Source organism: Pollicipes pollicipes, unplaced genomic scaffold, assembly GCF_011947565.3.
Source record: "Pollicipes pollicipes isolate AB1234 unplaced genomic scaffold, Ppol_2.1 Scaffold_3447;HRSCAF=4054_pilon_pilon_pilon, whole genome shotgun sequence".
NCBI lineage: Eukaryota > Metazoa > Arthropoda > Thecostraca > Pollicipedomorpha > Pollicipedidae > Pollicipes > Pollicipes pollicipes.
The window spans coordinates 5,215,276-5,241,641 of NW_023596297.1; the positions used below are offsets into that span (position 1 = coordinate 5,215,276).

At 47.3% G+C, this 26,366-nt stretch overlaps 1 protein-coding gene across 1 annotated transcript; it reads left to right on the forward strand.

The window, feature by feature from the left end:
* Positions 1 to 3,172: 3,172 nt before the first annotated feature.
* LOC119091520 (putative RNA-binding protein 19) lies at positions 3,173 to 25,471 on the forward strand. Its single transcript, XM_037214327.1, has 5 exons — positions 3,173 to 3,250; positions 22,387 to 22,591; positions 22,894 to 23,069; positions 23,858 to 24,055; positions 24,473 to 25,471. Exons 1-5 carry the CDS (start codon positions 3,173 to 3,175, stop codon positions 24,560 to 24,562), a joined length of 747 nt encoding a protein of 248 aa, XP_037070222.1. The 3' UTR covers positions 24,563 to 25,471.
* The last annotated feature ends 895 nt before the right edge of the window (positions 25,472 to 26,366 follow it).

The window sequence follows — 26,366 nt, forward strand, 5'->3', positions numbered from 1 at the left end:
GTCTTATGTGTCATTTTCATCGGCTACTGAGTGTGACACTTATCATACAAATGCATCACGTTCTTACTTACATACTTCAAATGATAAGATATGCTGTACTCCTTTATGATCAAGGAAAAATTATGCATTAGTCATCAGCCATCAGCTGATTATATCGCTCAGCCGGATAGCCGTCAATATATAAGCTAGGTATCAAGCGTATGCTTGGTTTTGATGGCTGTTAGCAGCCAACTCAAGTGCATTTTTCCTGTTGTTCCAAAACACTTAGCCTCAAAATCACAGCTTTTAACATGATCTGCAGAAAATGAGCGAGGTCTATGTGTAGGCATGCGTAGCACGCCTAGCTTTATAGGGCTGTGCACAGCAAGATGGGTTTCCATATTTAAGAGATAAATGAATAATTAAATGCATATGTATAGATATATATATATATATATATATATATATATATATATATATATATATATATATATATATATATATAGATAGATGTATATATATATAGATATATAGATATATGGATATATATATATAGATGTATATATATATAGATATATAGATATATGGATATATATATATATATATATATATATATATATATATATATATATAATATATATGATTGTGACAATAGTGTTCCCATTGTGTCTTTGTGATGTTCCCATTATGAGTGTTTCTTACATGTATGAAGATGAAAATAGCAATCCGTCTTACTTCAATTAGTTGTGCTTCATTTATGTTCTCCGTACTAAAAGATGTTTTCCAACAGAAGTGCACAATTTTTTCATCCTCTAAAACTCAAAACTTATTTCTTGTGCAATTTAGTCTTCTCCGAAGATGAGATAAGATCTCGAAACGTTAGAATGGAAGGAGTGATGAATATATGAATAATTTTGTACGAACCATCTTAAATCTAAGCGATGACGCAAAGTCAAAGGCCCGGAAGCTAGAAGGGTGCATCAAAAAGCTCGTTAATGCTGAGTCAGCAGTTATTTTTAATCAAACATATATATATATATATATATATATATATATATATATATATATATTATATATATATATATCTATCTATCTATCTATCTATCTATCTATCTATCTATCTATCTATCTATCTATCTATCTATCTATCTATCTAATCTATCTATGTACATGACATGCGAAATGTCTTAAAATGTAATGACGGAAAAGCAAAAACATTTTTGGAGGGGGCCCCAAGCTCCAGGGGGCCCAAAATGTTGCTTACCCCCCCTCGACAGGATTCTGGATCTGTCCCTGATTATACGGCTCTGTTAATACCCAAACCACTTACAAAAAAGAATGTGTAGAAACAATAGAAAGAAGCAAACGCAAAATATTTGGGGAAATTTCGCTGCATTTCTCTCACTCTCGTTTAACATGTGCTTGACAATGTAGATTGTATTAGCCAGAGCATTCCTGCTGCAAGGCACTGTTTCTCGTTCTTCTTTAAAGCTAGTTGTGGAGCTACGGATCAGCGTGTAAGCAAAACGATATTATGAATCTATGTTTCTCCCTCTCCCTGATATCTCGTAAGATGAAACATTTTCGCCAAAACATCAATAAATGGGCCATTTCGGTCAGCACTATTTCTTACATCGTTGACAGCGATTACCAGGAAACGCTCGTACCAAATAATGCATCCATGCCGAACAACGGATTTTGAGGTCCCAAAACGCCAAGCCCAATTTTTAATTTTACATGGACGTCACGAAAATACCGCATAACATGGGGATGGGTGCATCATCGCGATGCCTCCCGGCTTCGGGTGCTAGTGAGCGGTATGAAGTAATCGCATCGATATTAGAAGTAGCAGAAAGCTTAAGTCTGGTAACACAAACATGTCATCGAAGCGCATTGTTTTGACGTTTCTAAACGATTTTTCTCATCTCAGTCTCCCGTCCAGGCCGTTAACGATGTTGCATTGCGATGCAGAGCCATGCGGTCGTGAAAACGCTAACTTGCGTCTGTAAAATTTAGCTTTCGCCTACCCTCTCGACGATAGGTGACAACAGCCCTGCCAGCAACGACTCGATAGCTCGGAACTATCAAGTACATCACGTAGATAGAAAATATATAGATAGAAGATCACGTAGGCCTCGTGCGCATCGAACCGTGAGCATGGGTCTTGAAGCGTAGGCCTCCTTTGCTTAGATCTTGCAAGGTGTCCTGGTGTCCTGCGGCGTAGGTCTTCTGACGCGCCACCACGCAAATAGCAATTGAGGCTGCAACATCCGTGCGATGTTTCTATGATGTCATGCATCTAGGGGTGACTTCTATAGCATTTTACGGGTTAGATTCATCCGGGAAGTGTGAATAATTCCACCGCTTGGAATAGACCGGAGCAGAAATTTCAACCAAAGATGGATTAGGATCGGACGGAGTTTTTTTAATTCGCCAGGTCACACGGACTGACAGGATTGAAAATCAATAAAATGGAGATAATAGATCAAGAGCATAGTTGTTATATTGATAGCAGTCCCAGTTAACCCGAATTGGGGACAGGACATTTCACAGTTGAAAACTAGATTGGAGCATGGAGCCCACATAATATTTTTTTAATTCCAGCTCCTGACTAAAAAAAAAAGTCCACGCCTGTGTCCCTTCTTCCATCGCTCCCATCTCGTACTCGTGCTAACCCATTCAATCCTTTCTCCCTGCCACCGTGGATTTATCACCTCTCATTTCGTTCCAAACGTTTTTCCCTGTACCACTACTCGCCCATCGATATCTTCGCTTTTCACGCATTCCATTCCCCTTCATCCCCTCCCCCAGTCCTTTGCTCTCCCTTATTTGTTTCAGCTCTCCATCTGCTCACCTTTTATCACCCATAACACATTTTCTTTATCGCCCCCTGTACACTTTCTTTATCACTCCCTATACCCTACCTAAACATTTCCTTATAGATCTCCCTACACTTCTTTTCTCTATTCCTCGGCACTACACTTAGCGCTCTTTCTACACACCCTTTATCACTCCCTGTGCACTTGGTCCGTCACCCCGTCTCCATGAGGCTGCTTTAAGCTCCACTTGCAAGTTGATTTGGCCCGAGGCGGGTGCGAAAAACGGCAAAACGGTGGCTAGCTCCAGCGGCTCACTGGTCGGCAGCAGCCGGTAACCGCGCAGCATTTGACGCAGCGCCAGCTTGATTTCCATCATGGCGAACCGCATGCCGATGCAGTGGTGTGGCCTGGCGCCGAGCGGCATGTGGCTGCAGGACACGATGTTCGGTCGGGTCGGGTCACAGGCCATGGGTCGGGCCACAGGCCATGATCGTGGTGTATACAGATCGGTACCACGGCCACGACGGCGAAGCGCGGCACGCGGATCCCCTGAGTCCCCGTTGCGAAGCTCGACTGTCGGCCGTACTCCATCGCGAAGGGCGGGCAAAAGCGCAGCGACTCCTGGATGACCATATCTAGGTAGGGCAGGTTGGCCACGTTGTCGTAGTTGAGGTCGCCGGCACGCTAGCCTGATTTCGACGTGCAGGCGGCTCTGTACGGCCGGGTGGCACTCCAGCAGGTACGGCGTAAAAGCTAGTAGTGTACTTGTGGTCTCATGGCCGCCTGCGATGAACGCGAATGCATTTGAGACCAACTCTTCGTTCGTAACAGGTTCGCTGTCAATTGCTCAGCACTCCGAGCATATAAGTGCAACTAAACAACTTCTCTATCCATGACCTAGGAGCGGGTCGCGCAGGTCCGTCTGGCAGTGTGCCTCCATGCCCAGCGTGCACTTACCGATCACCTCCAGAGCGAGCCGGCGGAGAAGTGGCGTATACATTGGTAGGCTGGCCTTGCAGCCTATTAGACTCCAGGACGCCAAGGTAAGTGTTAATGGGCCTGCTCATAGCCGGCGACATACCCTTCAGCCTTTTGGAGGTGAAGGCCGGGTCAAGGATGCGGCGGACGTACTTCCAGCGCTCGCCCCTCAGCACCAGGAGGGTGTGGTTAAAGATGGGCAGCAAGGATTGTTTCCTTTCAGACCGATAAGGAAACGTGTCAACCCACTTAACGAACTCCTTGCGAACCAGGTCTGGGTCAACAACATCGGCGTCGTGCCGAAGGAGAGCCTGTGGTGCACCCTACTTCCCTACGTTTGATAAGTTACCGCTCGCAATCAGATTAAGCTGCCGTCGTCAAGCTTAATGACAGTAAAACTCTCTGGACAACAATGCAGGCTGTGCACTGCGGATGTTTTTACAAAAACCTGTGACTGCACCTTTCTTACACACGAACATTTCCTTTCTTTTCATTCTATTCGAATGAGGGAATGCAGGGACGCGAGAAGTGACTGGGCTTATTGGTTGTAGGCAGCAGTAAATCATAAAAAGTCCAGCAAGTTTTGGACAGCCTGATTTTCCGATCCTTGTTGGGCGGAAAGCTAGTCCAACCGTTGGACTTTGGACAACAGCTTCCATGTCTGGTGGTGATCGGCGACACTGAAGCTCGATGATGCGGTGCAATAATTAGTCAGGTTTTTCCTCAATTGCAATAACACCCATAAATTGCAGTTAATTACCTGAATCAATACTAAATTGCTTATTAATTACAATAATTTCTGCGACCGGTGCAATAATTACGCAGCGAAACCGTGCTGCGACAACTGAGCCACTTGCAATATAACACTGGGTACTTCGAACTTGGGACTAGTAGGTATGGTAAGATACTTAGGTTATTCCATAACCGGGGAAAATGTCGCATGAAAATCGCATGTCGCATGAAAAAGATATCCTACGCAAGGCATCAGGCGTCAAAAGGTCGAACGATGGTAAGATGACAACTGCAAAGATTCGTCCGGACAAAGATTGCATACAAAAATGGGATATGCGGATTTCCAGGTAGCCAGGTATAGTTATCATAATGATAGCCCTATAAACTTAAAATGCTTGGCATGGTCTCCTGTCTATACAGGGACATTCTGAAATTCTGTCTCTTCGAACAATAATGCAACTCGTCGAATGCTTATGATGTTTCCTTTTCCAGAATTCCAAAGCGATGCATGAACCGACAGCTAGGCCAGTCATACGATCGGAGGCATCGACAGCTTACGTTAGCTATTTGAGAGGTCGATGACAGCCGGTTTGCCGTGCTCTTTGCTCCCATGTATCATATGCTGTGATACTGTGCTTGAAATATAACGGCGACCTTTTCCAGCGATCTTCACCACGTACAATGCGGTGTTACCGATTTGTTTTAGATGGACATCAGTTAAACCGATCCTTACACTCGCCAAGTTTTGTCTGACGATATCTGTCTCATGCAGGCTGCAAGCTATAGTTTTTTCGGTGCATCGTTTTGTCGTGAAACGCTTGTCTTATGATCATTTACGTTCGACACTTGCCGAACGATGTTTTGCTGTGAAATCCCACACATGACTTTTCACCCTGCAGTCACACGAATGCGGCCTGCTGGCTAACTGCACACCCTTCCTCAAACGCGCGCAGCTGCGTACACTCACACGAAGAGGACGATGATCACCTATGGCAGCGGTCGTCAAAGCTCCGTGCCACAGCACGACGCCAAGGGGCGGGAGCGCGATCCGGTAGTCGCTCGACACGCCCGGAATGGTGCTGGTGGCACGTCCGAGCCTGCCTGGCTTGTCCTCCGTCTGCTGATTGGCCGGCGGGCGGCCCGCGCCGCGGCACCTCATGACGGTTCACGTGGCGGAGTGGGAGATGCGTGTTGGGGGAGGGGGGGAGGGGAGGGAAGGGGAGGGGCAGTAAGCCGACGCGGCTGACGAGGACTGACTCGCACCATCTCACAGGTGCGATGGTGGAGATACAAAATACTGACCCTGACTTTAAGCTAGCGAAGTGGCGACTGGTCAGTTTTGCGGTTTGCTGGCTAGGTGATCTCGTGCTGTTTTCCTTTGCTCCGGCCATTTCCACTAGCGCACAACGATCTTGCTCATCCGCCGTTTGTTCCGAATATTGCGATCCAAACCATGATAAGAGTTGTACCACCATCGTGGCTATCCTCCGACTTGTCTGGGAGAATATGACTTGAAAAGTCCATGGCTCGCTCATCGCCGGGGCGGTCCTCACAATCCCCAACCATGCAGTAACGGTTTCCGTGTCACAAACAGCGTGAGTAAGGTCACGGTACTTGAGATCAGCAAGGCCGAGTGTGATTTGAGCAGTTTTGGATTTCGTTGATAACTGCACACGCATGCAGAGTGCGCATCACTGCTACCTGCAAATATGCGGTGCTTCGAACGAAATGCAGTAAACGTCGAGAAACTGATAAAAGGTGTTTGGACTTCCGCCTCTAAAACGCACTTCGCGCAAGTTCCCCAGGACAGGCCCTTTTGCACTCTGCTCTTGGTTCCATCGTGCTGGCGGACCCAACTGGCACACTGGCTGGTAGGTAGGTAGGGAAACCCACTGTAGGTAGCGTGTGGGTGGAATGCAGTGGGTAAAGTGTAACCGAACAACATCAAGGCTCGTGAAAAATGCCCACTTGTAAGATCTTTAAGTAACCAAGTCGGTGCCTGGGGAGTCAAATACGGAGAGAATACCCTCCCTATGCTTCTGATTAGGCGTCGGTAGAAGCCCTCCGGGGCTATCCACAACTGAAAGCGTAATGGGTAGCTGCCAGAGTCCCATCCTCATCCAGCATTACAAGGATAGTCATGGTTACTCCATGTTCTCAGCAATATTGGATACGCTCCTGATCCCTCTACCCTTCAGGCAAAAATGTTTTTTGGGAGACTACTTCAAAGTCACCTTGGCATCGATGTCGTCATAGAAACGTCCTACGATTGCCGTTATATTACCGGCCGTTTTTTGCTTATGGTCAAAAGGCATGGTCGCTGATACATTCGCAAGAGCGATGACGCGGCACGTATGACACAATCCGCGGGAGGTGATTGACCGTTATTTAGATTTCGCTGCTGAACGCGTGTCGCGAACGTAAGCGTGAGCACTTTTGGGTTTTGCGCACTCATCGCCAACGGGGACGAGTGCCAATTTGTATGATCTTTCCGGCTCGGCTCGGCGTACACACAGCACACTCCCCCTGATCTTAGATCACAACACTCCCGTAGAGCACGACAACTCCTCCTCGGTGGCTGCTGCTCTCGGTTCACATCATGACCGTTAACTGCCACGGCCCTCAACGTTCCCTCCCGTTCCTGGCTTCTGCCTCCGGCGCCCCGGCTTCCGACCTCGCGTTCTGCGCCCTGATCCACACGCGGAGCCGTTGATTGGAACATGCACGGCTCGTCTACATCAGAGCCTTTCCGCCGCCCCCCCTTTCCTCACTCGCATCATCTCGCTCCACCCTGGCGACACGCAGGTCGCGCACGTGCCGAGGCATACTGTTGACCTCCACGATCCGCGCGGACAGCACTTTGGTGACGGTGCCGAGCGAGCTCTGTTTATCACATCGGCGGCTCGGGTCCTGCACCCACACACTGTCGCGAACACCAAACTTACATACCACTACGCTCGGCTAATCCACCGCTCTATCAATTCCGCGTACGCGCAGCTCGTACCGGTGTACCGCGTTCGCGGGCGCAGTCTCATGTCCCATCCCGCCCTTCGGTGTCACATTGTACATATAGACGACTTCATCTACCGAACACTGTGACCGGGCCGCGACAGATTTCACCGTTCGGTGGCATCGTTCCACCACCCCGTTTCCAGACGGTGCATGAGCTGCACGGAACCGGACGGCGAGCCCCCACCGCCGCGCGAAGTCTCCAAATGCCGCAACGCGGAAGGCCGTAGCGTTGTCTGTATGTAGCTCCAACGGAGCTCCCCGTTCACAGAACAACTGTTCTAGCTGCTCAATCACACAGGCACTGTCCTGTCGCCGTAAGCGCCTCCACACCGCAAACCGGGAGGGACCGCAATCAAGGATTGTCAGGCAGTGAGCGGCACCGACATGCGCCACGTCTATTGCAAGTCGCTCCCACGTTTCCAACACACCCAGCCCCCCTCTCTCCCACGGGACTGGTGAAGGATCAACAGATTGACAGCGCTGGCAGTCCCGCACCACCTCTCTCACTTGACGCTTGGTCACTGTCGTCGTCGGCCGGGCGCGCCTGCAGAAATACAGGGTGCGCTTAGCTCCTGGATGTCCAGGGAGTTCATGCACTCTGCGGATTTCTGACAGCTCCTCCGCCGCCTCGTCACTGGAGACGGCGGCGCAGGTGACACCGTTGGACGCAGCCGACAGCCACTTCTGCGGCACTCGAGTGAGAACATCAGCCTTGTTCTCACAGGAGCTCACAAAGCTGACGCTGACTGCCACCTCGTACTCGTCGATGGTCGAATTGAAGGTCTGCAGGTGCCGACGAATCAACATTTCGCTAGCCGCCTTTGTCCTCAGCTGAGCCTTGCCCGAGAGCACGTCGGATACACAGTGGTACACGGGCCGAGAGTAAGTCATCATGCTCCTCTATGCTCGTAATTAAATGCAACGTGCAAGCCTATAGGAGAAGCATGCACCCGGGCATGCGATTGAAAATTTCACGCCAAAAAATAAGTACTCGAAATAGTAAGTGTAACCTAGAATGAGGATGAGTTAAGGGTCTCACCTAGAGAAGAAATAAGCTGTACAAAAGTTCAGGGAACTAGCTCTAGGTTACATTAGCGTAACCTAGAAATAAGTAAAATCGCGAAAGTGACCTATTCCAGACGTTCATTGCGCCGGAACCAAGATAAGTAGAACGAAACCGAAAATACCATCAGAACCGGCCAACATTCGTGTATAACATGTGTAGGTTCCATGACAAACAGGTCAGGCGTGGTGATGTTTTTGACATGTGAAAACTTATATCCCGATGACCAGCAATCGAGGATGGGTCGACGCAGAATCAGGATGCATTCTCCCAGGGAGCTGGAATCGCTTTTGAACTAGGGTCGGAGTGAAAAATTACATCGCGAAAAGACCGTGCGGGAGTGAAAAAATCCATTCACAAAAGACGGAAGTTATGAGCTCGTGACTGATGCTTCAGCAAACAAAGACATTTAATTCAAGTTGGCATGGACATAATATCAGAAACCTGACAGAACTATTTCGTTTTTTAACATCTTCGGCCATTTAAGTGAAACAGAATACATTAACACGCGCTGGGGTAGGGCGGGGCAAATTGACACCCCCAAGGGCTTTTCCCGAATGGTTTTTGAACGGCGCGGCGTAGCCGCGCCACATTTTGCATAGCTGTACAAAATTGCATAGCAGATCGTTTGGCATACAAATTTTAGATGTACCTTGTAAGGTTGCTGACCTATAGCAGCTCAAAGTCGGCCCATGGTTTCATCGAAGGCAAGTTCTAGTGAATCGTTCAATCTGATACAACAACGGAATGTTTGACGAAGACATACATATCTGAGATGCTTCTTACGCACCGCAAACATTAAATGAGCAAATTACGTTGACCTAAGGTCAGGCATGATGGTCAGACCAAGGTCAAACCAACCCGATTTATTACTCTAAAGGTTGCTGTATGGGATGATTGCTGGTGCTCATTTTGCATTTATTTACAGCAGGAACCGCATTATACATTTTCAATTGACTTCTTAGAGGTTAGAACAGGCTATTGGCCTAAGACGACCCGGGTCGAACCTTTCGTTTTAGGAACATACTGCCTAGCCTTATCTTTGTTGCTTATTCAAATGAAAGCGCGGAGCAGTCTTGTATCACTTTGGTGGCCGTGACCTTCACACGGTCAAACAAGGTCAATGACATCAAAATGGCTTGTGACCTTTTGCTTAGAGACAGTTGCCCAGGTTCTGGGGCGCTTTGGAGACCAACCTTGAATTTGACCCTGTTAGACCTTCTTCGACGGAAAGATCATGAACTAGGAAGCTGAAACCTTAACCTAAGTGAGTTCACGTATAAGCCAATACATATTAATTACGCATGGCTTGTGACCTTTTGTTTAGAGACATTTGCCAAGGTTCTGGGCGCGCTTTGGACAACAACCTTGAATTTGACCTTGCCTGACCTTATTCGACCGGAAGGTCATGAACTATGAAGCTGAAACCTTAACCTAAGTGTGTTCACATTGCTAGGTGAGGTGAGGTGAGGTGAGGTGAGAAGAAAGAAAAAGAAAGAAGAAAAAATTCACCAAAATATGAAATATAAAATTTGGTAAATCTTTCCCATGTTAAATCACGTAGTAAAGTGTAAATTTCAAACTTTTGTGGTGATGTCATGTTTCGAAAAAAAAGTTTCGAAATTTGGTATACCGTTTCATCTAGGTTCCGTAAGCACACCACAGAAACTTGGTTGATGTAGGTTTGATGATGGTTGTGGCAGACGCCGTCAAACACATCCACTTATTACCGTCATCTTGACCGGAATTTTTCTAAGTGCCACGCGTTCGGTTCGGTTCGATTCGGTTCGGTTCGGTTCGGTTCGGTTCGGTTCGGTTCGGTTCGGTTCGGTTCGGTTCGGTTCGGTTCGGTGCGGGTTAGGATATGTTCTGGACTATTCTGCCCTGTGTGTTTCATAAATGTACCGAAACTCGATAAGAAACGATTTTGGTTGCTTGATTATTGTTACCTTGGTCCCGTACATGTTTTATGGTTCTTGATAAGCAGAAATATTGTGCTTTCGCAAAAACGCAGAAACGGCACTTGGGAGTCGAGGCGGTGCGGTGCGGTGCGTGCGGCGCTCGGGAGCTAGCTATCGTATTTATTAAAATTCGAGGGTAGGAGCATGATTCTATCTGTTCTGAAATTATTTACGATGTGTTCCGCCTTAAACACGACGAATGGTTTACCTTGGTCCCGTACATTTTGTAGAGTTCTTGGTAAGCAGAAATATTGTATTTACGCAACGGCAACGCAGAAACGGCGCTGGGGAGTCCAGGCGGTGCGGTGCGCGCGGCGCTCGGGAGCCCGCCATCGAGGTTGATGAAATTCGAAGGTAGGAGCATGATTCTACCTGTTTTGAGATTATTTACGATATGTGCCGCCTTAAACACGACGAATGGTGTGCAATGATTTTTTCTAACGTTACGTAGGAAAGTACACCTACACCGATTGAGTGGCATATGAAACGTAATTTGAAGTGTTTGTTAATATTAAAGTGTTCTTTACCTCCCGGCCGACAATGTTTGCGGAGGGAAGAGCGTCGGCTTAGGTCTGTAATGAGGGCCGGCTAATCAGTTGACGAAACGTCGCTGCCAGGCTGGGTAAATCATCTCAATGACAAGTTTGTTGCTAGTCATGACGTCACTGGTAGAAACGTAAAAAACGAACTTCTTTTACCTCTCACAATATCACAAGGATTTACAAGCCACGTATGATGGTAACATTGAAAACCAAGCAGGTATTCGTAATGACACGTGTCCTTCATCCCACTGATGGCGTCACTGGTACGAATGAATCGGTCATCAGTTGAAAACTATCAGTGGGACACGTTTTTCGGGCTGTATTTTCCCGCTGCTCACGTCGCTCCGGGGGGACTGTTATGGTGTACGTGCATCTACCTACGTACTCGTGGTTTACGTTCTTGTGCCATTTGAAAAATAAATGAAGAAAAATAAGCTGCGTTTTACCTTCTGCTCATGACGTCACGTGACACGAGTTATGGTCTTCGTTTCGTATCACTGTGGAACCTGATAATGGCAGAAAACCACCTTTCCCAGCAGGCTTCCTCAAGAAACTACTGCAAGAAGGTCCAAGTAAGCTATGAACAAACCGCATTCAGGCATGTCCACACTGAGCTGCCAATGGGGCCGGAAAAAGGCATGAACTGGCTCAACGTTTTCGGTTACCGGCATTGCCGGTCTTTAACAAGCATTCCAAAATAGTGTCCATCGGTGCAACCACTGGTGGACACCATTTTGACACGGTTTAGACGGCAATGGTTTCTCCTAGACTTGAAACGCGGGCTCCGTGAGTGTTATGGCACCCTCACCATTAGACACTGTCTGAGAATGTATGTAGAGCATTAACGTTATGACAATGGATGGGAAGAATCGACTACAATATGACTATGAGCTCCCTTACTTTCTGAGACGTTCCTCCGTCTATGTTTCGGGTGCCAGCGCCAGATTTTGTATTACATTCGCAGCCGAACTCTTTAATTTACCTTCCGGCCGTCTGCTATGAACTCTCCAATTGCAATGCGTGGCGCTGCTTTGCTGCGTTTGGAAACGACTGCAAAGTGTTCGAAATTATTCTTGAACAAAATGCCTTTTAGGTGAGTCCACTTCGAGTCAATAGTATGGCCGTTGATGCGCATAATCGTAATTTTTACCTTTCGGCCGTCAGCGTTATACACCCATTTCAAACGTGCCAATTTACTTTCAATCGATGCAACTATCAGCAACACCATTTTAAGAAAGTGTTTGATATGGACAGACCATGCTGTCGGCCGATACGTAAAGAGCTGTGATTTAAGCCTATCACCGGCCCTGTTGGTAACTCTTGTTGCATCGTGTGCTGGTTGGGATAAGTACGCTTTTCCACGTGTCATGTGCGATCGTTGGACTTGATTTTTCAGGTAAAAATACCTTTCATTGTATATACATCTAGCCGCATGCACACCGTGTTTCACGCTCGAAGGCTCGTGTGGGTAATGCGTAGGCCTTAAAGCGCGCTCTGGTTATGTGCCCTGGAGGCCGTGGTACCGCCCGTGAAAAGCTCCCCGGATCTAGAATATTTCAGATGCTGTTTGAACAGCTTTATAATGATATCCACTTGTCGTTGCACCGATGGAAACTATGTTGACACGTTTGAAGTGGACAAATGATACTGGCGGCCGAAACGTAAAGAGTCCGCCCATACCCATCACCGGCCCTATTGTGAAGTCTGCGTCTCTGGTGCGCTCGTTGGGATGTATGCTGCTTTTCCGCGTGTCATACGTGAACGTTGGACTTGATTCTTCAGGTAAGCGTACCTTTCATGGTATACACATTTAGCCGCATGCACATCGTGTTTCTCGCTCGCGGGCGTGTGGGCATTGTTTAGGCCTGAACGCAAGCCCTGGCTATGTGCCCAGTAGGCCGTGGTGCTGTCCGTGAAAAGCTAACCGAGGCTAGAATATTTGAGATGCCCTTTTTTAAACAGCTTTATAATGATGTCAGCTAGTCGTTGCACCGATGGAAGCTATATTGACACGTTTGAAATAGACAAATGATACTGGCGGCCGAAACGTAGAGCTCGCTTTACGCCTGGCATCGGCCCTATTGGTAACTCCGAGTGGGTACACCCGAATGACATTTTGTTCAGGAAGGATGGGTCCACTGTCTCCATGATGATAGCGGAATTGTATGCATAGTTTTAAAATGATGTTGCTAGTGATATCATCGATTTAAACTATGCTGGCACGTTTGAAATGGCCAGACAATGGTAGCGGCCGAAGCGTGAAGAGTCCGCTTATGTCTATCAACGGTCACTATTGGTAACATCGAGTGGACAGATTTCAATGCAAGTTTATTCACGAATCATTGGGATCTCCAGTCCTTTCTAAATGTAGCAAAGTTCGGTCATGGGGTCAAATTAGACATTTCATGGCAGGCGGTCGTAATGGAAATGAGTGTTGGTTCAAAATGGTGATTTGGCGACGGGCGCTACCACCCGGAAGTGGACTTCCTTATTCATTTTCCTGTACTGCCGTAGCATTTTCTCCGTTTTGTAATGTGTGACCAACGCGTTTTATGGTATATACACATAACCGCATACAAGCCTTGTATCAGGCCTGCAGGCGGTTAGGTATCACGTTGGCCTTAGCGCACGCTGTGGCTTTGTGCCCAATAGGTCATGGTGGGCCCCGAGGAATAATCCATCGCGGCTACAATACTTTCAGGGTCCTGACCATGATATCCGACGTAATACCCAGGCTGTTAGGTATTACGTCGGATAACTGGGCACATGGCACGCTGCTCCTATTTGCCCAGTTAGCAGCGCTGGTCCCCGGGAATGGCCCGCCAACAAGAATATATGAATTGTCATTTAGGTAGTTTTGGGAAAGTGTTGGCTACCGATTTCGCTGATGGAAACTGAACTGACACGCTTGAAATCGGCAGATAATGCTGACGGCCGAATGGTTAGTCCGCTCATACCTATCACCGGCCAACTCTATTGTCAACTCTGCTTCTCTTGTGTGCTCGTTGGGATGTGTGCTTCGTTTCAACGTGTCATATGTGACCGTTGGACTTGGTTTTTCAGGTAAACGTACCTTTCATGGTAAATGCATTTAGCCGCAGACACACCGTGTTCACGCCCGAGGGCTCGTGTTGGTATTGCGTAGACCTTAACGCAGGCTCTGGTTATTTCACCTGGAGGCCATGGTACTGTTTGTGAAAAGCTAACCGGAGCTAGAATATTTCAGATGTCATTTGAACAGCTTTATAATAATGTCCACTAGTCGCTGCACCGATCGAAACTATACTGACACGTTTGAAATGGGTAGATGGTGCTGGCGGCCGAAACGTAAAGAGTCCGCTCATGGCTATCACCGGCCCAATTGGTAACTCGGAGTGGACTTAGCTCAATGACGTTGTGTCCAGGAATCATTTCGAGCACCTTGCAGTAGTTTATAAATGCGGAACAGCTATGCCAAGCAGTGAAATTCGAGATTTCACATCAGACGGCCGGAAGGTAAATGGAAGTGCTTGGCTGGAAAGGTAATATGTGGACTGGCGTTGCGTGCCGAGACCTAGGCAGAGGAACGGCTCAAAAAAAGGTGTCACCCATACTCATTTTGCATTTAATTTTTCATCGGTTGCCATGGGGTAAATGTCAAAAATTTCGGAAGGGGGGTGGGGGCGGGGTGCCATGAAACGTAGAGATTCCACCTTTCTACGCTTACAGCCCAAAAGGCGCAACGTGATTGATTTTCCCGTCCCAAATGTGATGGCTTCTCTCTCGTCATGCGGGACTATTACACTAGATTTTTCAAACAAACACACGTTGCATGACATTCACATATAGCTGCATGCGAACCTTGCGTCATGCTCACAGGTGGGTAGGTATTGCGTCGGCCTGAACGTACGCTGTGGGTTTGTGCCTAATAACCAGTGTTTGCCCGCGGCAGTAATCGGCCGAGCGATACATATTGCATTTATTCTCTGAGCATTTTGGAAAAATTTCAACATTATTCAATATTTCAGCATCATTCAACTCTGTGAATTAATGATTTCTGACATTGATATATGCTTACGGCCACCCCATTAAATAATGAGATGTACATGGATGTTGATGTACCTATTAGTATAGTGGAGGCATGTAGTGATATATATATATATATATATATATATATATATATATATATATATATACATATATATGTATATATCTGGGTAGTGTTATTTTTGACGACAGACAGACGAATCTCGCAGAACTTGCACGCTTGCTTTGCTGTGCGTTGGTGCGATATGGGTTGGAGTGTTGTAGGTGATCAGTAGAAATGGTGTTCTCGTATTGCTCTGGACCTATCACGGATTATACGCCTCTGTATGCCCCATCACACATCACGCGAATGATCTTCGCAATGTTGTTGTCAATCGACCAACCTGATCTCTGCTGCCGTTGCATGGGAAGTCAAGGGGCGCTGAAAAGTCAAATACTCCATAATGGCAGTCCAACCATCAACATGGCTATCAACACCATAAAAGCGTATTAACAGTACACAACGAGCAATACCACATACTTGGCGATTCGTCAGACCCCAGCCGTACAGCCACTCTCGTCATTCCGATGCTCGGTTGTGCACAGGCTATTAGACATATGATGGGTCATCTGAACCCGCAATTACCTGCCACAAATCAAATCAAGGTTAAGAACTTTATTCAAGGCTGGTTAACAATGCACGCTTCACCGCCTCAATGCGTAACTAGTCATTTTTCGTCATTCGTCATTTGCCTCCATGCGTGTACTGAATCCCTGTACGCTAGTTTTTCCGTGTGGATCTGATTGTGTACAATCTGGGTCTATGGCTGGAAATCCCCTTTACAGATTCCGCAGTGTTATTTCTACATTTTATATAACTGGTGCCTCTGGCACGAGACATGCGTGCACTGGCCTATGGTGTCTCTGCCCTCTCCCCACCCAGTCTCTAAGCGCACGCCTCCTCAAAATTAACGGACACGCACCATTCGCTCCCTCTCTCGTGGCGCATCATGTTTAATGCCGATAGTACCAAAATACTCTGGCATTTGACGGGGTGTTGCATCATGCGGTCCGCTGCTAGACGCCTAACGCCTACTCTATCGCGCATCATACTTCAAGAGGATTCGCAATAAGCACCACAAAACTGTTTTCTGCTGCCCTTGCCCTGAGCACACCTCCATTACTAAAGACTTCGTAAAACAGTGGAGCAAACTGTACTTTTGCAAAACTTTTGCTATCTCATCCACGTTATACATTCCTGTATTATTGTTATACATTCCTCGGTCTTATTCGATGCTGGGTTCACCGCAATCTGGCCTATGCTGTTACGGCGATGGCCTTGGCCGATCAGCTGATCGTTCGCGCCATTTTCGCTCGCGCCAAATCGCCTGTCGTCAAGTGCGTGCACTTTGGCGCGGATATGAAGATGTTCTAATTGGTCGGGCGGGAGAAGTTTCAAAAGCGTCAAAGTCAATCACCGGACCGGACTGCGGACAGATCGAGACCTGGCGCTACCTTTCTACCCAAGACAACATATATATATATATATATATATATATATATATATATATATATATATATATATACTTAATTTAGCTCGAAACAGTTGTAAAATGGTGTCCTCGAATGATTGCATCGGAGGAAACCATACTGACCGTTTGAAACCGTTTGAAACGGGCAGATAATGCTGAAGGTCGAATCACAAAAAGTTAGTCTATGCTTATCATCGGTCATGATATTTCGGAGTGAACATAACTGTTCCTCAATCATTCGGAACCATTCGCAAAAGTTTTTAAGTGCAGCAAAGTTTGGTCATGCAGTGAAATTTGAACTTCATTGCAGGCGGAGTAAGGTTTGGTAAGGTTACAAAGATGTTTGGTTGGAAAAGTGATTTATCGACTTGTGCTAGCAGCGGACACATGACCGGAGAAACGTGTCAGAAAGGTGAGGGTGGCCCAAACTTATTTTGTACTCGAACGATTCGTGCTGAGCATTCTCGGAACGGGGGGAGGGGCAACACCCACGTAACCGCCGTTCCCTAACCTTTGGGACAAAACACATTTTTATTGATTCCCGCGCCCCAAGTCTGTTGTTTTTTCTGCTACGTCATGTACAACAACCATATTTGATTTTTTTAGGGAAACACTCCCTTTAGGGCACACACATAACTGCTCTCAAGCGTTGTTGTAGACTTGCAGGCGGTTAAGTATTGCGTCGATCTGAAGCTGAAGTAATACATATATATATATATATATATATATATATATATATATATTTGTATATAATATTACATGCTTAATGACAGATTACATTCAGGCGCTTTTCATTATTCAATGAGGAACCGCAAACATATACAGATATAAGAAGCCATTAACCCGTAGAGTTGAATGATGTTGATAAGACAATAGTACCTTATTCCTCGCAGAAAAACCAGGACAATGGAGATATAGTTCGATTGAAATTTCGGCACCATGTCTCTATTGAAACAATAGCAGAAGTTTGCTACTGCTCTTGTTTTTTAATTGCTATTGCTGTTGCAATTTGAAGGTTGCTGCTGCTATCGTTTCGATAAAGTACCTTGCCGAAATATCAACCGAACTATATCCCCATTGTCCAGGTTTTTCTCCGAGGAATAAGGCCAATCCTCTGTCTTATCTATGTGAGTAATGTTCCTCGCTAATGCACTTAACAACACGGAATTCTGAATGATGTTGAATGATGATGAAATCATTTTAAAAATGTTCAGAAAACAAATGCTGGTTATTAGGCACAAATCCACAGCGTACGTTCAGGCCGACGCAATACCTACCCGCTGTGAGCATGACATAAGGTTCGCATGCAGCTATATGTGAGTGTCATGAAACGTGTCTTTGTTTTAAAAATATAGTATAATAGTCACACATGACATGAGAAAGAAGCCATCACATTTGGGACGGGGAAATCAATCACATTGTGCCTTTTGGGCTGTTAACGTACAAACGTGGGATCTCTACGTTGCATGGCACTCCGCCCCCACCCACCCCACCCCCTTCCAAAATTTTTGACATTTACCCCATGGCAACCAATGAAAACTTAAATGCAAAATGAGTATGGGTGACACCTTTTTTTGAGCCGTTCCTCTGCCTGGGTCTCGGCACGCAGCGCCAGTCCACATATTACCTTTCCAGCCAAGCACTTCCATTTACCTTCCGGCCGTCTGATGTGAAATCTCGAATTTCACTGCATGGCATAGCTGTTCCGCATTTATAAACTACTGCAAGGTGCTCCAGATGATTCCTGGACACAACGTCATTGAGCTAAGCCCACTTCGAGTTACCAATAGGGCCGGCGATAGCCATGAGCGGACTCTTTACGTTTCGGCCGCCAGCACCATCTACCCATTTCTAACGTGTCAGTATGGTTTCGATCGGTGCAACGACTCGTGGACATTATTATAAAGCTGTAAAGAGTCTGTTAAAAATGGCATCTGAAATATTCTAGCCCCGGGAAGCTCTCCACGGGCAGTACCACGGCCTCCAGGTCAAATAACCAGAGCCTGCGTTAAAGTCTACGCAATACCAACACGAGCCTTCGAGCGTGAAACACGGTGGGTCTGCGGCTAACTATATTTACCATGAAAGGTATGTTTACCTGAAAAATCAAGTCCAACGGTCACATATGACACGTTGAAGCGAAGCACACATTCCAACGAGCGCACAAGAGAAGCAGAGTTAACAATGTGGCCGGTGATAGGTATGAGCGGACTCTACGATTCGGCCGTCAGCATTATCTGCCGATTTCAAGCGCGTCAGTTTAGTTTTCATTAATGAAATCACTTGCCGACACTATTCCAAAACTGTCTGAATGATAATTCATATATTCTTCTTGGCGGGTTATTCCCGGGGACCAGCGCTGCTGCTAACTGAGCAAATAGGAGCAGCGTGCCATGTGCCCAGTCGTCCGACGAAACACCAAACAGCCTGCCAGCCGACACTCGCTTGTTTTCGCTATACAGTGTACCATAGAACGTGTGTCCATCTGAACATTCAGGTATCATGGTCAGGACCCTGAAAGTATTGTAGCCGCGATGGATTATTCCTCGGGGCCCACCATGACCTGTTGGGCACAAAGCCGCAGAGTGCGTTAAGGCCAACGCAATACCTAACCGCCTGCAAGCCTGATACGAGGCTTGTATGCGGTTATGTGTATATACCATAAAACGCGTTGGTCACACATTACAAAACGGAGAAAATGCTACGTCAGTACAGGAAAATGAATACGGAGTTCCACTTCCGACTGGCAGCGCCCGTCGCCAAATCACAATTTTGAACCAATACTCATTTCCATTACGACTGCCTGCCATGAAATGTCCAATTTGACTCCATGACCGAACTTTGCTATATTTAGAAAGTATTGCAAATCCAAGTGATTCGTGAATAAACTTGCATTGAAATCTGTCCACTCGATGTTACCAATAGTGACCGTTGATAGACATAAGCGGACTCTTCACGCTTCGGCCGCTACCATTGTCTGGCCATTTCAAACGTGCCAGCATAGTTTAAATCGATGATATCACTAGCAACATCATTTTAAAACTATGCATACAATTCCGCTATCATCATGGAGACAGTGGACCCATCCTTCCTGAACAAAATGTTATTCGGGTGTACCCACTCGGAGTTACCAATAGGGCCGATGCCAAGCGTAAAGCGAACTCTTTACGTTTCGGCCGCCAGTATCATTTGTCCATTTCAAACGTGTCAATATGGCTTCCATCGGTGCAACGACTAGCTGACATCATTCTAAAGCTGTTTAAAAAGGGCATCTCAAATATTCTAGGCTCGGTTAGCTTTTCACGGGCAGCACCACGGTCTACTGGGCACATAGCCAGGGCTTGCGTTCAGGCCTGAACAATACCCACACGCCTGCGAGCGAGAAACACGGTGTGCATGCGGCTAAATGTGCATGTCATGAAAGGTACGTTTACCTGAAGAATCAAGTCCAACGGTCGCACATGACACGTGGAAAAGCGGTACTTATCCCAACCAGCACACGATGCAACAAGAGTTACCAATAGGGCCGGTGATAGGCTTAAAACACAGCTCTTTACGTGTTGGCCGACAGCATGGTCTGCCCATATCAAACACTTTTTTAAAATGGTGTTGCTGATAGTTGCATCGATTGAAAGTAAATTGGCACGTTTGAAATGGGTGTATAACGCTGACGGCCGAAAGGTAAAAATTACGATTATGCGCATCAACGGCCATACTATTGACTCGAAGTGGACTCACCTAAAAGGCATTTTGTTCAGGAATAATTTCGAACACTTTGCAGTCGTTTCCAAACGCAGCAAAGCAACGCCACGTGTTGCAATTGGAGAGTTCATAGCAGACGGCCGGAAGGTAAATTAAAGAGTTCGGCTGCGAATGTAATACAAAATCTGGCGCTGGCACCCGAAACATAGACGGAGGAACGTCTCAGAAAGTAAGGGAGCTCATAGTCATATTGTAGTCGATTCTTCCCATCCATTGTCATAACGTTAATGCTCTACATACATTCTCAGACAGTGTCTAATGGTGAGGGTGCCATAACACTCACGGAGCCCGCGTTTCAAGTCTAGGAGAAACCATTGCCGTCTAAACCGTGTCAAAATGATGTCCACCACTGGTTGCACCGATGGACGCTATTTTGGAAAGTTTGTTAAAGACCGTTAATGCCGGTAACCGAAAACGTTGAGCCAGTTCATGTCTTTTTCCGGCCCCATTGGCAGCTCAGTGTGGACATGCCTGAATGCGGTTTGTTCATGGATTACTTGGACCTTCTTGCAGTAGTTTCTTGAGGAAGCCTGCTGGGAAAGGTGGTTTTCAGTCATTATCAGGTTCCACAGCGATACGAAACGAAGACCATAACTCGTGTCACGTGACGTCATGAGCAGAAGGTAAAACGCAGCCTACTTTTTCTTCATTTAGTTTCAAATGGCACAGGAATGTAAACCACGAGTACATAGGTAGATGCACGTACACCATAACAATCTCCCGGAACGTCGTGAGCAGCGGGAAAATACAGCCCGAAAAACGTGTCCCACTGATAGTTTTCAACTGATGACCGATTCATTCGTACCAGTGACGTCATCAGTGGGATGAAGGACACGTGTTAATACGAATACCTGCTTGGTTTTCAATGTTGTCATCATACGTGGCTTGTGAATCCTTGTGATATTGTGAGAAGTAAAAGAAGTTCGTTTTTTACATTTCTACCAGTGGCGTCATCAGTAGCACAATACTTGTCATTGAGATGATTTACCCAGCCTGGCAGCGACGTTTCGTCAGCTGATTAGCCGGCCCCTGTTACAGACCTAAGCCGACGCTCTTCCCTCCGCAAACATTGTCGGCCGGAAGGAAAAAAACACCGATGTTAGTACATGTATGTTTCAGGAACACATGGAAAGATCAGGCAGCTCATGCACGTGCTGGGCATGTACCTGGTGCCCTGCCAGTGGTAGTCATTGAGTGTTTTGTCTGGCCTGTTGGCTGATAATTATCTACAGTAAGAAAACAGCAAATAGGAATGCTGCTTGGTATGCTGAAGGCTTTCTCATACCTAAAGCAGAATCTATCATTATGTGGTTCACATCAGATGTTTGCATGCAGGAAGTGATATGTTGGATTTTTACCTTTAAACTTTTGTTTCAAGGGTTGTGATCCAACTGACCTGAAGTTATCCCAAATGTGACATGTTTCGAACCGGTCAGGGTGTACTTTCCTACCTAACGTTATAAAAAATCATTGTACACCATTCGTCATGTTTAAGGCAGGACATATCGTAAATAATCACAAAACAGGTAGAATCACGCTCCTACCTTCGAATTTCAATAACTTCGATGGCGGGCTCCCAAGCGCCGCGCGCACCGCACCGCCTGGACTCCCCAGCGCCGTTTCTGCGTTGCCGTTGCGTAAATACAATATTTCTGCTTACTAAGAACTCTACAAAATGTACGGGACCAAGGTAAACCATTCGTCGTGTTTAAGGCGGAACATATCGTAAATAATCACAAAACAGGTAGATTCATGATCTTACCTTCAATTTTTTATAATTTCGATGGCGAGCTCCCGAGCGCCGCACACACAGCACCCGCGACACCGGCGCCATTACTGCGCGGGTCACAACATTACTGCGCATCATGCAGCATCAAGAACCACAAAAATGTACCGGGCCAAGGTAACAAGAATCCATGAAATTTCTGAAATTCTGGCCACGGTTGATGATGTCACGGCCTGGAGTACCATATTTGCAATGAGCTTGCCCTCTCCACGCAGGTGACGGAGGAGACGCTGAGGGAGGCATTCAGTGCCAAGGGTTACGTCACTGACGTGCAGCTGAAGTACACCCAGGAGGGCAAGTTTCGCGGGTTCGCCTTCGTCGGCTTCAAGACCGAAGAGCAAGCTGACGCCGCCATCGAGTTCTTCAATGGCACTTACATTGGAGCGACCAAAGCTCTTGTGGAGAAGTGTGCCTCCCTTGGTAAGCTGTGCAGGTGGTCATTCGTCATGTCCATCATTTGAGCCTCAAAACTGAATCAATGCAAATATTCCATGCAAATAATGACATCAAGTTTCACTCATTTCAGATGTATGTACTCATGGATGTAAGTGTGGTATAATTTTTGCATTATTCTCATTATTAAGTTGGGTGATCAGCAAATGCCAAGAGGAGACTGTCGCTCGTTTCCGGTATGGGCCACTTTCATTCCTGGTACAAAGTCATCGTGGACATGGATGTTGTCGTCCGCCCTTGATAGCCATGTGGTCCCTGAATGATCTCAGGGTCTGCCGACAAGCCCCGTGCCTGGAGTAAGTATGCTCCAGGAAGTTCCGCACATGTCCGTCTGCACGGAGAAAAGGCCACCAAGGCCGCTAAACAAGATGAAAAGCAGCTGAAGTCGAAGGATGAACAGAAGTCGAAGGGAAAGGGTACCAAGTCTAAAAGCAAGTTTGAAGAGGTCAGTTTCTTGTAAAGTGTGATAGACGTGGTCCTAGGGCCTCACATTTACCTGATAGAATGGCGGTCTCTGTGCTCTGTCAGATAGCGACGCTAGTCAAACCAACGCGGCGCATTGTCAGGGGGGCTCCTGCAGCAGTTTACCGGTTGTTTTGGTGCTTGATATTGGAACACTTATAGAATAGATGGGTGTGCTGGAAAAATGCATGTTGTAAGAGGTCATGCACTTTACACCATTGTTTTGATTTCGGGGGGTGGGGGGGGGGGGGGGTCTCAGTTGCGAAAGCTCACACTTGCTGCACAGGCTGCTCACCCCTATGACCCGGCGTCACAATTTCTGCCAGTGGCTTAAAACACACAAGCACACGCAAACATGCAAGCACGTGCCTTCACGCAAACCCGCACAGACGTAAACACGCACGCACCCAAGCACGCACGCACGCACGCACGCACGCACGCATGCATGCATGCACTCATGCACTCACTCACTCACTCACTCACTCACTCACTCACTCACTCACTCACTCACTCACTCACTCACTCACTCACTCACTCACTCACGCTAAACGCGCAATCACGCGTAGGGAGTCGATCGTCAGCCGCTTATTGACATGACATAACCTTTTTTAATGGCGAGGAAGCCGTGAGTATGAGACCGGTCACGTAAAATCCCGATTGGGCATCGAATCGAACCGGCCATCGCAGAGCTGGGCGGCGTTGAGCAGTAACTAGCCGCCAGATGCGCGCGTCGCCGCGTGGGCGGCAGGTAACAGCTAACCCGGCAGTCAGGTGCTGGCCGACCCGTCGTTCAGCGAGTTCCTGGCCGTGCACGAGAAGGGCCCGCGTGCCGTCTGGACGGACGACGTGCCGCAGCGGCCGACCGCGCCCGGCCAGGACTCGGCCGGCGAGGACCAGGAGGACGACGACGAGGAGGAGGAGCGGCAGGAGGAGGAGCAGCATCCGCCTGGGGAGATGTCGGATATGGACGTAAGGGATGGCTGTTACAGAGGCGATGGTGGTAGGATGTCGCTTTGGAACGGGTTGTGTTCTGGAGCTCGGTGGAGCAAGGGTTATGACCTCACATATCTGAGAGTTTGATATCGAGCGTCATTATGATGCATGTAAGTAGTCGAATTTTACACGGAGGGTACCGGTAGTGTGCTGGTTAACGCGTGTTCAGCGTTGCGCGTCTGGGAAACTAAAGGTACAAAGTTCGATTCCCAGCGGTGCCCGCCCTTCCTGCCAGGGTGAAAGGCAGGCGACGTCGTACAGCCGCAGCAGCCGAGCGCGCCGTAAAGCCCCAATGACGACTATGGCGAATTCTAAATGGGGTCGGCAACTCTTATTTTTTGCGATGTTTCTTCGCTCCTGCTTGAAATGATCACAATATCTCGCGTCTTCCAGTTCTTGAAATCGAAGATTGTAAAGAAATCTGGTGGCAGCGACGGGGACGCCACTGATTCGGAGGAGTTTTGCCTTGCCGTTTTGCCTTGACGATCTCGGGCCACTTGATCATTTCGGGCGCGACTGATTCAGATGTGGGAAGTGGCGGGCACATAATTAATATCCTCAAATATCACATGTTTCCAAATAGCCCTCCTGAAGCTCGAAGCAAATGACGGAGCCCAGAAGGGCTCTTTGAAACTGCTGGGTGGACAGCTGAGACAGCCAGACAAGGAAAAGAACCTTTGGAAAATTTCCTCGAACATGAGGTATTAAGAAGATGGATCATTGAACAGGACCCATGGGATGGCAATACTCACCGCTGAGATGGCTGAGCCCCAGATATTCAGGGGGTCCGGAAACATCCATCGGCCGTCGAGACAGACAAAGCATCCATACGAGGAAATGAAGGGGCTCGGGATGGTCCAAGAGTCTGATTCGGTTCGGCTATTGGGATCCTGACGGGCCGCTGGTTACCTGGACCAAAGGCCTGATTCATTTCGGCTAATGGGAGCCTCACGGGCCGCTGGTTACCTGGACCAAGGGTCTAATTCGGTTCGGGTAATGGGATTCTGACGGGCTGCTCGTTACCTGGACCGTCTAGGGGTTGCTAGACGCTGCAGGGATCGCTGATCCGGTTCGGCTAATGGGATCCTGACGGGCCGCTGGTTACCTGGATCGTCTAGGGGCTGCTATACGCTATGGGCATCGAGGTAATTCAAGGGCTTTTACACGTTTGAGGGTCCCAAAGGCAGTTAAGGGCCTGGGTGTGGCCACAACAATAAGCCGCGGAGGGCTCTAAAGATGCCTGGCTATAGAGGGCTCTTGAGTCACCTGGCGCTGGAGGGCTTTAAAGACGCCTGACGCTGGAGGACTCTAAGGACGCCGTGGGTACTTGGCTGGTTTTATGCTGCTAGACGTGAAGCGACCCAAAATGGTCACGCCGGTAAACAGTCAAGGGGCCATTATGGTCAATTAATTCGGGACGAACGAAGGCCACAAAGACAGCCAAGGCTTGAACACAGCATGTTTCAAGGCACTCCCAGAAGAAACCAAGCTTCTCTTGGCCGTTTTCATGGCAGACATTTCCATGGAGTGCAGAGCCAAAGTATTGTGAGCGCTTGCATTCATTTTGTTGTTCATGCGCTTTGATTTCGTTTTTTTGTGTCTACAGTGCATGCAGTGCCAGGCAGTTTTGCAGAATGAATAAAAATACAGTTCGCTAGGATCATCAATTCCTTGGGTTGTTCAGAAGCTGTTCACAGCTTTTAGGGATAGCATGAGAGGTTCAAAGGTGTTAAGTCGTCAAATACTTGCGTTGATGAACAGGGCTTAATCACTCATGCCACAAAGAGGGGCAAAGACGATAGAAGTTCAACTGCTCCGGAATTGCCAAGCGCCCCCCAGCAGTCAAATGCTTTGAGTTTGTGATAGAGCCGAAGAAACGCGAGAGATCACAACGTTGTGAAAGAACCAGAGTGCAGCCAAGAGTCTGACATTGGTGCGGGCATCCCAAGCAGTCGGGACCGATAGGTGGATGAAAACTCCGTCAAATGTGTAGAAACAGAGGCCAGGGTGCGCCATCGACCACCTATATCTGATACTAATATGTTAATTCATTCTTTCCAAAAACATATTTTTTGTTTGATTGTTCGGAGCGCCTGCAGACTTTTTTTTTCAAAAAAGCAGTTTTCGTTGCAGTCATGATAAATACGACTGAAATGTGGCTACCGTTGTCTCGTTCTCGGCATAATGCTCTGTATTACATCGCTGCACAACATATAATCATTGCTGTCGTCTCCCATATAACTCATCCTAAACGGGCGAGTGGCTGGTTCCCAAGATTTGTTCGCGT

Bases quoted from the DNA above. Each gene is read 5' to 3' on its own strand.
- LOC119091520 (XM_037214327.1), top strand. From the start codon at position 3,173: ATGGCGAACCGCATGCCGATGCAGTGGTGTGGCCTGGCGCCGAGCGGC. The intron at 3,251-22,386 runs GTCGGGTCACAG...CTCTCCACGCAG, and splicing joins AGGACACGATGTTCGGTCGG to GTGACGGAGGAGACGCTGAG. The intron at 24,056-24,472 runs GTAAGGGATGGC...CGCGTCTTCCAG, and splicing joins GGGAGATGTCGGATATGGAC to TTCTTGAAATCGAAGATTGT.